This window comes from Pyxicephalus adspersus, chromosome 11 (assembly GCF_032062135.1).
Source record: "Pyxicephalus adspersus chromosome 11, UCB_Pads_2.0, whole genome shotgun sequence".
In the NCBI taxonomy this organism is placed as follows: domain Eukaryota; kingdom Metazoa; phylum Chordata; class Amphibia; order Anura; family Pyxicephalidae; genus Pyxicephalus; species Pyxicephalus adspersus.
In genome coordinates, this window is record NC_092868.1 from 6616040 (window position 1) to 6628339 (window position 12300).

Genomic DNA, 12300 nt, shown 5'->3' on the forward strand with positions numbered 1-12300 from the left:
AAATGTGTATTCAATCCACTTACTCATGAGTAGTTCTTTTGGTGCCATCTTCATATTGCAGTATTTTTTAGTCAAATGGTTGAGATGTATGCACATATATTGCATCTTCGCATTAAAGAATTCAATTCAATGACCAATTACAGGTTGGGAAAATATATGACCTGTAGATTTTCTGAACTTCAACTGAGAACAATCAGGTCCCCTGTTCTGGTAAATGAGGCTGTGAAAATCCCAGAATCAGATAAACAGAAAAACATTCCAGCTCCCATCCAATCGAACCTATTATTTTGCTATTTGTAATTTAAAAAATTTAAATTGTAAAATATAGCGGTTCTCTAGAAATATTGGGAAAGTTTAATCTCACAGTTATTGGACTGACAATAGTGGCCAAATTAGCAGATTCTTGGTGGAAGGCATTTAGAAATGATAAAGTTATAGCTAAGGCAGTGATAGAGAGGACTACACAACAACTATTAGTGCACCTAATAATCTGGGACAAACACCACTGGAAACCACTACTATACTATATTATATATACTATAATATACAAAAACAGGAATCAAATATATTTTTATGAAAGAAAAAAGAAAGCTTAAGCCTTTATTTTCATTTGTATATCAGATAAGCCATCTTAGGTAACTTCAGTTAGCACACAATTGGTATTATCTAGAAACTTACAACATTAGCCATGCAGTCAAAGTTTTGTAACTTTTTTGTGTTAATCGAAACTTCCCTAAAATCACCCATATAAAGTAACAAAGAAGTGGGGGAAAAAACAGAGTAAAAAGTTCAAGAGAGAGAGGACAAAATGGTATGGTCAAATGAAGAGAAAAATACAGAAGACTAGGACACCTATGGCAAAAAGTTTGGAAAGAGAAGGTTATGCTAAATAATAACAGGTAAGGTAACCAAACAAACACAATTCTTTATAAAGGATTGTTATGCTAACTTGTCAATAAGATTTGCTCTTTGTGTTTTACCATTCATATCTCTGTTCACTTCTGTAATGCTTTGTGTTATTTAATCACAAGTTCTTTCTAATCTGGCTCCACCATATATTTTTTAGTATTTATTCAACCTTCTCAGTCTTTGGTTTACTCCGATTACTTCTGGAAACTGTCCTCCTTGTTCTGGAACTGCCTTCCTCATGCCATTTAGCACCTTTACCGACTTTTTCATAGTGTGAGAAATTGAGTGACTTAGCAACGTAGTAATGACCCATCATCTTCTATATGATTGCCACAACAGAAAGTAAGTGCAATGTCTCCTATTGCCTACCCATCTTCTTCTGTCCTTTAATCCTCATTCCATATCTCCCCTCCTATTGTGTTATACGTCCCCCACCTATTAGATTGTAAGCTCTTCAGGGCAGGGTCCTCCCCTCCTCCTGTGTCACTATCTGTATCTGTATAGACTGCTGACTGAAGCTGTCTTTTCTCAAAAATAGAATTCTACCTAGGAAGGATACTGATGACTATAATACCCTTCAAAGGTTTTCTAATTCTTTCCCCATGCTTTCCAAAAACTTTGGCAAAGGTTTCACTACAGGACTTTTGGTATCTGTCTAATGCAGTGGTCACCAACTTGTGTGGGTGGTCGGCGGGAAAATTTTGATGGTCCATGGCTCTGGCCGGTGCACCTCCAAGCGGGGTCAGGAGAAGGACCTGGCTGGGGGGACATACTGGCCAGAGCCAGACCTGCGATGGGCGGGTTCAGGACTTATGATGTCACTCTGGGGGAAGTTTCCTCCCCTTTGAATGACACATGTACATATACATGTATAGCACATTTGACTAATAATTAAACTTTCATTAATCTGGATACAAGTACCACAATTGCCGAACCCCCTAGGGCCAATTTGACACTTGGTGGACCCCAAGATAATATTGTGGTCCAACCTTAATCTGTCAAATCTATCACATCACAGGTTGTATTTTATGCCCTTTGAGGCCTAATCTGTATTATTTGAGCCACAAAAGAGCATTGTGGCATATGTTGAACCTGTTTATGCTGTATATTTATTTTTATATCATTGACTGTACACCAATACAGTTTTTGTGCCGAAAGTCCTGCTTTCCTTTCCATTTTCTTTTATTTGTTTTAAAAGTTAAACACATTTTGATGACAAAAAAAACTTTTTTCTGTGTGATTCATGTTCTTTAATTATTAGAATCTCATTGATATCTGACCATTTTATTGTACCATAGGAACTGCGGACCAAAGCTTTCCAATATGAAGCTAAAAAGAAGTCATGGCCGCATGTGCTATTACCACATCCTCATTTTTATTATATCTTATCTCTTAAGAGGTGAGTAGAATTTGTAGAACCCAGAGTTGGGCTCTCAAGTTTAACTCCACAATCTTTCCTTTTTTTATTTTTTTTAACCATACAAATGTATGTTTTTAGCTGTCCAATGCCTCTAATTGGGAGGTTCCTCCGACTGTGTTTGGACAATTATTTCAGGAAAAAGGCTCTGAAAACTGAAAAATAAAGCAGAATGCAAAATTTTGCACATAAGTTGGAGAAGCCCTGAAAATTCTAATTTTTTATCCTTAATTTGCAGGTATTGACAGTGAAGCTTTACCTGGATACAGTATAAACGTTTCTTCCCATGTAACTGTTCAGGAAGGATTATGTGTGTACATTCCATGCAGCTTTACTGTGCCAACATCCGTAAACTTAACTAGAAATGCCGTAGGACTATGGCACAAAGGCAACAAAAAGTGTGATACACCTGTGGCTTCCAATACTAAAAGCTTTTCCAGCAATGGCCGATTCTTTCTGACTGGAGATGTATGGAGAGGGGACTGCTCATTCTACATAGAAAATCTATTATATGAAAAAAAAAGTAAATATTGTTTCAGAGTTGAAGATAATGTAAAATTCAGCTACAAAGATACTGAGCCGTATATACAAGTAAAAGGTAAGAGAAATAATATTACATCACGGTAGCATAAAAACTAAAACCAACAATAAAACAGTCTCAAACAATGTGCATTACTATTACAGTATATATTATCCTACAGACTATTACAGTAAATAATCCATCCCTGGAGCTTTCCCTTTCCTTTAGTTTTGTTTGCTTCAAACAATATAAATAATATGGATTTCTTTATGATTCTCTAGATGTTGGGTTATCAAAAATGATAGCATTATTTTGAACGGACTCAAACTCAAAAAGTTAAGATTTGCTGTTAGAGAAAACATTTAGAAATACCATTGTAGCTAACCAGCACTTCCTGTGGATTTCCTTTAATTATTTCGTCTTGTTCCTTACCCTTTATAGCTATCTACCCTTTTTGATCATCTTAGACACTGCTTATTATTAGGCACCCATTAGTATTGAGTTATTATTTGGTGATGCCACCTCTGTGCTCCTTGTTGTTTTCCTTGCTGGAGTGGAAGCTGTAACTGAGAGTCTGTAGTGCATGGATATCCTTGCTTCATCCATTCTGTAGATCTGTGTTTCCTTCACTTATCCTGCTGCTTCCTGATTATTACCCCACAAAGTCATCAGATTACTAGCTATCAAAAGGACAACTCTGATATAAGGAGGCAAAGCTTCAACCACACTTTCTGTCTTTACATGGGGTCAGAGTTTCAGAACAAATCTTAGAAAGTCAGTTTTTGGAGGACTACAGGCCAAACTGGTGCCAAGCACGTTGTTCTCTGCTTTTTTGTAAAGGGGAGGTGAAGAAAAGTGCATGCATACTTTAGGGCCATGCATATGTTTATTTGATTTTGGGTTTGTTTCTAAAAAAATATATATTTATACAGTCATCTCTTCAGCACGTGAAGTTGTACCTGTACACAGCAGCCCAGGTGCCTGGCACTAACTGGAAGTCTCTGTGGGGCCTTATTGATAAGAGGGGATTATGGTAGTAAAAAAATGGAAATTTATACCTTAAAGCAACTGAAAAAGAAATGCATGTTAACAAAAGTCAGCTTTTTCTGTCTTGCAGATCAAAGGCTGCTAAAATCTATATCAGATCAACACAGATCCTTCAAGGATCTAGTCACACCTATGGTATAATGAGGGTTTAAAGCTTACTTAAACTCAGAATTTTCATTCCTTGAAAACCCTTTTATGTAAGGTAAATGTTCTGTTTTTTTTTTAGCTGCAACACCCTTTTCGGTCACCTAGGCGGACGAGAATGAATGAGAGCGCAAAGCCTCTTGGGCGTTCCTTCTGCGCGTGCCCAAGCATCCCAGGCATGCGCAGAAGGGACCTTTTTGCACAAAAATGCATGCTCTGTGAGATCGGCAATTTTTTTTTTCCATCCTATGTCACCTGGTCTTGCGCCTGGGTTGGGTGATGTAGGAGGAACAGTAAGCAGAAGAGAAGATGGTCGCGCCTGGGACGACGAGGGACCTGATGCAGGGACTGCCCTGCCGGATTGATTGTATTTTTTTTTTTTTTTGCGTTCAGTTTTTCTTTTGGGTTCAGTTCCTCTTTAACTACACTATAGAAGGCTGAGACTACAAGTTTAACAACTCTATTCATGATACACAATCTAGGGAATATTCAGACTTTTTCAACATAAGAACAATTTAAGAAAAAATGTTTTACTCACATATGATTTTGTCATCATTTTTAAGTGTTCATATTATATATAGAGTTGTCCTTGTGTTATCCTTGCAGGCCTAACAGATAAGCCTGCGATCTCACCCAGGAAGAGTTGGCTTGAGGGAGAGAAGGTGACACTAAGCTGCACGTCTCCCGGAAGATGTAGGGGGATAACCCCTAATATTACATGGAAAGGAAATATCCACAATTTTGAAACAAATAACCATGTTATAAATCATGAAAATGACACAAAAACACATTTCTCCAACATTACTTTTACGGCAAGAAGGGAACAGAACAACTTAATATTATCATGCAGAGTGCAGCTCGAAGGAAAATTGACTACTGTGAAAAACATTACTATGAAGGTGGAATGTAAGTCTTCTTGTCATCCTACAACTACCTGAAATGTATATTATAAATAAAGTGAGCAAAGCTTATTAAATTACCAGCATGTTTTAGGAATGAGGGTGAAAACCCAGGAAGACAATGTCCTAATCAAGATTTAAAACAAAGAACCTAATGTTTTAAGGGAGAGTGGTAAACTATAGACCACCAGGCTACCCTAGCTAACAAAATGACCTTACTTTCATAATGGGGAGTTATAGGGGCATATTTAAAAAAGATAGAGTAGCAAAACATGTTCTCCACATGATAACCACTTTATGACTCCTTATAACATATTTTTAAAAGTGGGAACTGATTGTCCTCTCTAGACACCAGGTTTCGAAAAGTGAAGACCTGAGCAACCTTAACGCCTCCTAAATGGTACTCACATGCTCCAGTCACTAGAATGGAGCGTTTTCTCTCTTTTTGAATGGTGAATAACTGCAAAAGTGAGACAAAGGCTATTTGAGAAAACACCACTGATCTACATAAATCCTGATTCATTAAGGCTCTCCAAGGCTGCAGAGGATACACTTTCATCAGTGAAGCTGGGTGATCCACCAAACCCGGAATGGATCTGGTCCAGGATTCAAAACATTTGCTAGCAAATAGTTAATGACTTTGAAGAAAACCATTCCAGGTTTGTTGGATCACCCAGCTTCACTGATAAAAGTGTATTCTTTCCAGCCTTGAGGAGCTTTAATAAATCAGGGCCATAGTGCCTATGGTATTCACTATATTCAAAGTGGTAAATGATATCTGGTGATTCCTAAGCTCAATACTTAATATAAACCATGGAAAGTGGGACATGTAAATACAAACGTGGCATTTATATTAATTCTCTTTGCCAGTTGTCAGTTTGATAAATGGGTCAAACTGTCATTTATGTGTAAATAACACCCATATGTCTGATAGGTTGGCTGGTTAGTTAATAAATTAGTCTACTATTGTGTTATTGTTATAATGATAGTGATCGGACTCTTCATTTCTCTTTGGAGATTTAACAATATTTTCTGGTATCTTCTTTCTTTTTTCTATGCTGTTACAGATCCCCCAAGACCACCGGAAATCAATTGTTCCATCCGTAGCCAAGACACAAATGTACGGTCTAGCAAGGATTGTGCCATGGATGCCAATAATACCATATACTCTCCTGAGGGGTCAATGCTGTCCCTGTCCTGCTCTGCTAACAGTGTGCCAGCATCCTCTCTGGTATGGAAATCCTCCAAAGAAACAAAAACACATTTTGCTAAGGATAAACTTACTCTTGACAATTTATCACATGCCAATGATGGATTATACATTTGCCAAGCCACAAACAATCATGGAACTGCAAATACTTCAGTCACCATCAAGACAGCTTGTATGTTAACTAAAATGCTTTTCTATGTGATTGTGTCTTTGTAAAATGAAAATACTCATGCTCTTTCAAAATACTTTTTATAGATCCTCCAAGAGCACTGGAAATCAAATGTTTCCCCAGTAGAAAAGACTCCAATGTACTGTCTAACAAGCATTGTGCTATGGATGCCAATAATACCATATACCTTCCAGAGCAGTCAACATTGTCCCTGTCCTGTTCTGCTGACAGTGTACCAGAATCCTCCATGGTGTGGAAATCCTCCAATGAAACAAAAACCTTTTCCACTACGGATAAACTCATTCTAGCCAATTTGTCACATGCCAATGAAGGATTATACATTTGCCAAGCCACAAACATTTACGGAACCTCAAATACATCGGTCACCATCAAGATAACATGTAAGATGTTTTTATTATGCTCTTATATGACCATAAATTCATAAATGTAAAATAATATTTAGGGCCAAAAATATTTACTACGTGTTGTATAATAGGGGTCTGATGTATTCTGTATACACCTGGTGTATGCATTCGTGTTCATATATCTTGTGTACATGCATTATTTACTGAGTTTTATATTTGTTATACATTCAGGTGCTATAACAAGGAAGAATATTATTTTTTTCTTTTTGAATATGAATAGGTTATTCTATAAAGGAGATCGGATATCTCCATCCACTCTCCATGATGTCAGTTTTACAAGGCTAACCCCTATAATGATGTATGGAATATGATTTACAGTCTGTGGAGTCTCAATGGGTTCCCTGTCATTTATGTAATATAAATTCCCTTCATTTCTTGTAACAGAGACGCAATGGGAAATTAGAGGACATCTCCCAAAGTGAGGGCAATTCTCCTTAGTCAGTTCACCCTATTCTTGGAACATCTCCAAAATGCTCAACTTTTTTTTTTATTACTGGCTGGCAAATGTTTTCAATCCTAGACCTGATCAATTCCAGGTTTTTTGGATCACCCAGGTTCTTCCAGATAGTTCCAACTAAAATGGGGAGTAAGTTCTAGTGCGCTACTTCATGAAATAGGTGAGGATCCAACACAATGATAAGTTCTGGGTTTGTCTTATGCTAATATTGAGCAACAGTAATATTAAATAACTGTAGAAAATAGATTTTTCTATATAACAACTTTTTTTTCTATCTCAGCTTCATCATCATCACCATCATCAACATCGCCAGCTACTGCAATATATGGAGGATGTCTTGTTGTTTTATTGATAGTGGTGGGAGTTTTATTAATGGTGTTCTACAAAAAGTAAGTTTCTTGTTAAATATGTTCCAGTTATTATTGACATATAATATAATACATTATTATAATGGGGCTAATCATGGGTTACATTTGGAACTAGGATAGGTCCAATAAAATGTAATAAAAAAATAAATAAATATGAAATTAAAATGAAAAAGAAAAAAACAAGGGTAGACACATATTGATCAAATACACATCAGAAAAAAATGCAAACTAAATACATAAACTACCCCAATTATAGCCATCCATCAAAAAACAAAACAAAAACAAATTCACATATACAAGATGTATTTGTATGTAAGTCGGAACAGGTCCATTATTTTAATAAATTCAATTAGGACAGATGTTTGTCTCTACATATTATTAGGCAGCATGGTGTCAATTACTGTATAAAATCCTCACTGTGAGCTAATCACAAAGCAAAAAAATAAACTTTATGAACCCTAGACATTCATTACCTTCTGGAAAAAGCTGTGCTTTGATATGCAAAAAGAAACAACTGTAGAGTTTGCCATTAAAGAGTTAAAAGAGCTTGCAGAACAGCAAAAGATTTCTCCTGAAAGTCATGCGAATCGCCCCGTCCCCCCCTCAAGCCTCCGTCCTGCACTCCAACAGGTCCGTTTGTATTTAGGAGTCGTCCGTATGTCAGATGTCCTTAACTCTGGGACTACCTATATATATATATATATATATATATTTATATATATATATATATATATATATTTATACATATATGTCTGTATATAAAGCTCTTTCATTTTTATTTTAGGTAACCTGTGCCACTATATTTCTGGCATATTGCAAACATGTAGTAAAGACATTTCATAACAAGTCCTCACTTAGCTTGGTAGCTATAGACATTGTGGAAAGATCATTTTTCAAATTTCACAACATTATTGTTGTTTTCTTACTGCACCAGAAACTTGCCAGCCTTTTTTATAAATATATACTGAATGTTTCTAAGAAAAACAACTAAAACTCCACTTTAGCGTGTTTGTTGTATTGTTTGGAATGCATTACTTCACTGTGAAAGCAGCTATAATGTAGAGTGAGGGTTGGTTTTAAATCTCTTTCATTGTGCGTTGCAACATGACACCGGAAATAAAAATGTTCATAGTATAGGCACAGGGTCACTATAGGTACATTTCAGTATTCTTAACTAGTTATAAGTCACAAAAACCATGTATTTGGGAATTTGTGCGAACATGCAGATGACATATATGTTTTTCCATATTGAGATATATATATATATATATATATATATATATATATATCTTTAGACGTTATAGATCTACATATCTATAATGTATATGTTAAAGTGAAGGAGAACCCTGCAGGAAAAGAAGTTTGTACTAAAAGTAATTTGTTTTTCTCTAAATGCAAGTTAAAGTTATGTTGGGAATACATAGGTTGAATAGGAACAATAATTCGCCTATTCCATCACTAGGTGGTGCTCTGTTTATTTCAAGTCACAACCATAAGTATGACACTCTAGCGCCCCATCTCAGTTAGATAAAGAAACATTGTGATAACAAATTACAAACCTAATGAAAGTAAAAATGTGAGCATTTTTTACAAAATATGTTTAATATAGCCCTTTATATATCCACAGTCATGTCACTAACTGTCCACTGACAAACATATCCCTACCATGGAAATACCCCCCCCTTTATGTACTCAAGCCTGTGTATATGGTAGTATTATATGGGGTGTATTTGGGTCAGTATTATGATCTGGGGTGCAGTGTTATGATTTGGGGTGTCTGTGGGGGCAGTGTTATGATGTCTGGTGCCTGTGGGGGCAGTGCTATAATCTGAAGTGCTTGTGGGGGCAGTGTTATAATCTAAAGTGCCTGTGGGGGCAGTTATATGATCTGGGGTACCTGTAGAGGTAGTGTTATGATTTGAGGTGCCTGTAGGGGCAGTGTAATAATTTCAAGTGCCTGTGGGGGCAGTGTTATAATCTGAAGTTCCTGTGGGGCAGTAGTATGATCTAGGTACCTGTAGAGGCAGTGGTATGATTTGAAATGCCAGTGGGGGCAATGTTATAATCTGAAGTCCCTGTGGGGCAGTAGTATGACCTAGGGTACCTGTAGAGGCAGTGTTATGATTTGAGATCCCTGTGGGGGCAGTGTTATAATCTGAAGTGCCTGTGGGGACAGTAGTATGATCTGGGGTACCTGTAGAGGCAGTGTAATGATTTGAGGTGCCTGTGGGGGCAGTGTTATAATCTGAAGTGCCTGTGGGGGCAGTGGTATGATCTGGGGTACCTGTAGAGGCAGTATTATTATTTGAGGTGCCTGTGGGTGCAGTGTTATAATCTGAAGTGCCTGTGGGGGCAGTGGTATGATCTGTGGTATCTGTGGGTGCAGTGGTTTAATCTAGGGTGCATGTGGAGACAATGTTATGATTTGGGGAACCTATGGGTGCAGTGTTATGATCTAAAGTGCCTGTGGGGGCTGTGATATGATCTGGGGTGCCAGTGAGGGCAGTGTTATAATTTGGAATGCCTCTGTGTACTGTGTTATGATTTAAAGTGCCTGTGGGTGCTGTGCTATAATCTGGGGTACCTGTGAGTACAGTGGTATTATCTTAGGTGGCAGTGAGGGCAATGTAATGATTTGGAGTGCCTGTGGGTTCGGGGTTATGATCCAGGATTGCTTTAGGTGGTAAGATCTTGGATAAGCAATGTAATATAGCCACAAAAATTGGGCCAGCTGACTCCCTAAATTTACTGAATGTCTATGATTTTCCATCAATGGATTTCCTCTTTGATGCTGCTATGATCGTATTCTAAGATGACAATGCCTGGATTTATCGGCTCAAACTGTGAAAGAGAGGATCAGGGAGCATGAGATACCATTTTCACACTTGCATTAGAGCCCAGACCTGAAGCTCATTAGGAATCTTTGGGATTGGATATTTGGGAGGTCCAATTTTCCCGTCATCAACACAAGATAAAAAAATGCATATAAGGAAATAAATATTGTGACATTGCATTAGTCTCTCGAAATGATTCCATGGTGTAAGTGTGCCGTAATCAAAGCCAAAGGCTGTTCCAGGAAATTGTGTAACTTTTTATTTCCAGGCAGTAAAGTTTAATGACCCTAAGGTAGTCTAAGGCTATTTTATTTTGGGACAGACAATGAACCTTCAATTTTATTTTTAGGATGTGGGAGGTAAACTAGCATGCTGGTACTGTAAGACAAAAGTGCTAAACACTGAGCCACCATTATTGGTTAGGCTTTGAGGTGACAAAATCCTTTGATCTTTAGGGTATCAAACTTGGATCTGTAAATCATATTGTAATTTATTTCTAAAGGGGCCCCACTAACGTTGAAGGTCAAAGTTCCAGGTTTAGGAAAGGTTTATGGTGTGCAAGCAAAGTCTACTGACCAAGGTTCCTCATAAGTCTGAGGTTGTTGAAGTAGTTGCAGTTTGGATGAGTGTGTGCACACAGTTGATGATTGTTTCCTAATGTTGTGCTAACTAGAGTATTCTGAGTACTTGTTCACCATTTTCCCCAAAACCCTTCAAAACCAAATCCATGAGATAGCTGGAACTGGGCTTTAACAATGCTCGTCTTATTAGGCATGTCACAACTGGACATCCCAACATCCGGTAAACATCCCTTACCCAAATATGTTCTTCAAAGTCCAAGATCAAGTCCTGCTGGTCACTCTGGGTCCAGCATTGAAGATTTACTACTTTGTTCTCTTCATTATTTTCCTGAATCAGCTCAATTATTTTACGAGGTGGTCAAATAATGACATGTATGAAACAAGAACCCCCGTGTCACATAATCAGATGAAGGGAATTTTTTGTTTGCTTTATATTTTCCATTTATAGATGAGTAGTAACTACAGACCGGGCACGCTATGTCCATCATTAATTACCATTATTATCTCCTTTTGTTACATTTCTAGAAGACAGATGATACAGAAAAATGAAGATTCAAGGCAGGCTCCCGTCAGTGTTTCTGATCCTATATACGGCAATTCGGAAATGTTTGCTAATGTGAGTTATCAATGTAAATGTGTTCTGTTGTTCGTCGATGTTTTGCTTTAACCAATTCCCATAAAGCAGAAGTAAAATGCACAAATTCTTTATAAAATATGTAAAGAATCCATAATAGTTAATAAAAACTTCACTTTGTACATTTTTCATCAATATCCAAAACAGACTCGAGCTTACTGTTGTCCAAAATGCCTGACACACAAATGTTTGTAGGAGTTCGGAACCTTGCTATCCATTGCAATGACTTGAGCCAGTAGTAGCCAAGTAGTAGCCAAAGTAGTTCTGGCCAAGTCAGAAAATGGTTATGTCACTTCTTAGAGCTGGTACGCACGAGCTGATTTTACCTTCCTATGAATTTACCAATTTAATAAACCTTACCCAAGGTGAAAAGCTGAATTTTGGGGTTCCAATCAGTTCTCGAGTTGTGTACAGAATTCTGGTCTCATGCACTTGATCATGGGCTTGATTTATTAAAGTTCCCCAAGACTGGAGAAGACATGCTATCACGGGAGAATATAGAAATTACAAAGCTCAATCCAGGTGAATATGCAAAGTGGTTTTATTGACCTGGACCAAACCCATTCCAGCTTTATTGGATCACCAAGGTTCTTTGTTCTGTTGTATTTTTCTTTGTAATTTGTGCAATTAAGCTTTACATCTTTCTTTTTTCTTTTCTTTTGCATGATTTTTTATGAAAAAATACT

The 12300-nt window shown here is 37.2% G+C and overlaps 1 protein-coding gene across 1 annotated transcript; it reads left to right on the forward strand.

Annotated features, from left to right (window-relative positions):
* The first annotated feature begins 790 nt into the window (after positions 1-790).
* Positions 791-4975, forward strand: LOC140341214 (sialic acid-binding Ig-like lectin 8). Its single transcript, XM_072426780.1, has 5 exons — positions 791-899; positions 1067-1251; positions 2208-2308; positions 2565-2924; positions 4644-4975. The coding sequence occupies exons 2-5, from the start codon at positions 1214-1216 to the stop codon at positions 4973-4975; spliced, it is 831 nt and encodes a 276-aa protein (XP_072282881.1). The 5' UTR covers positions 791-899; positions 1067-1213.
* Positions 4976-12300: the final 7325 nt, after the last annotated feature.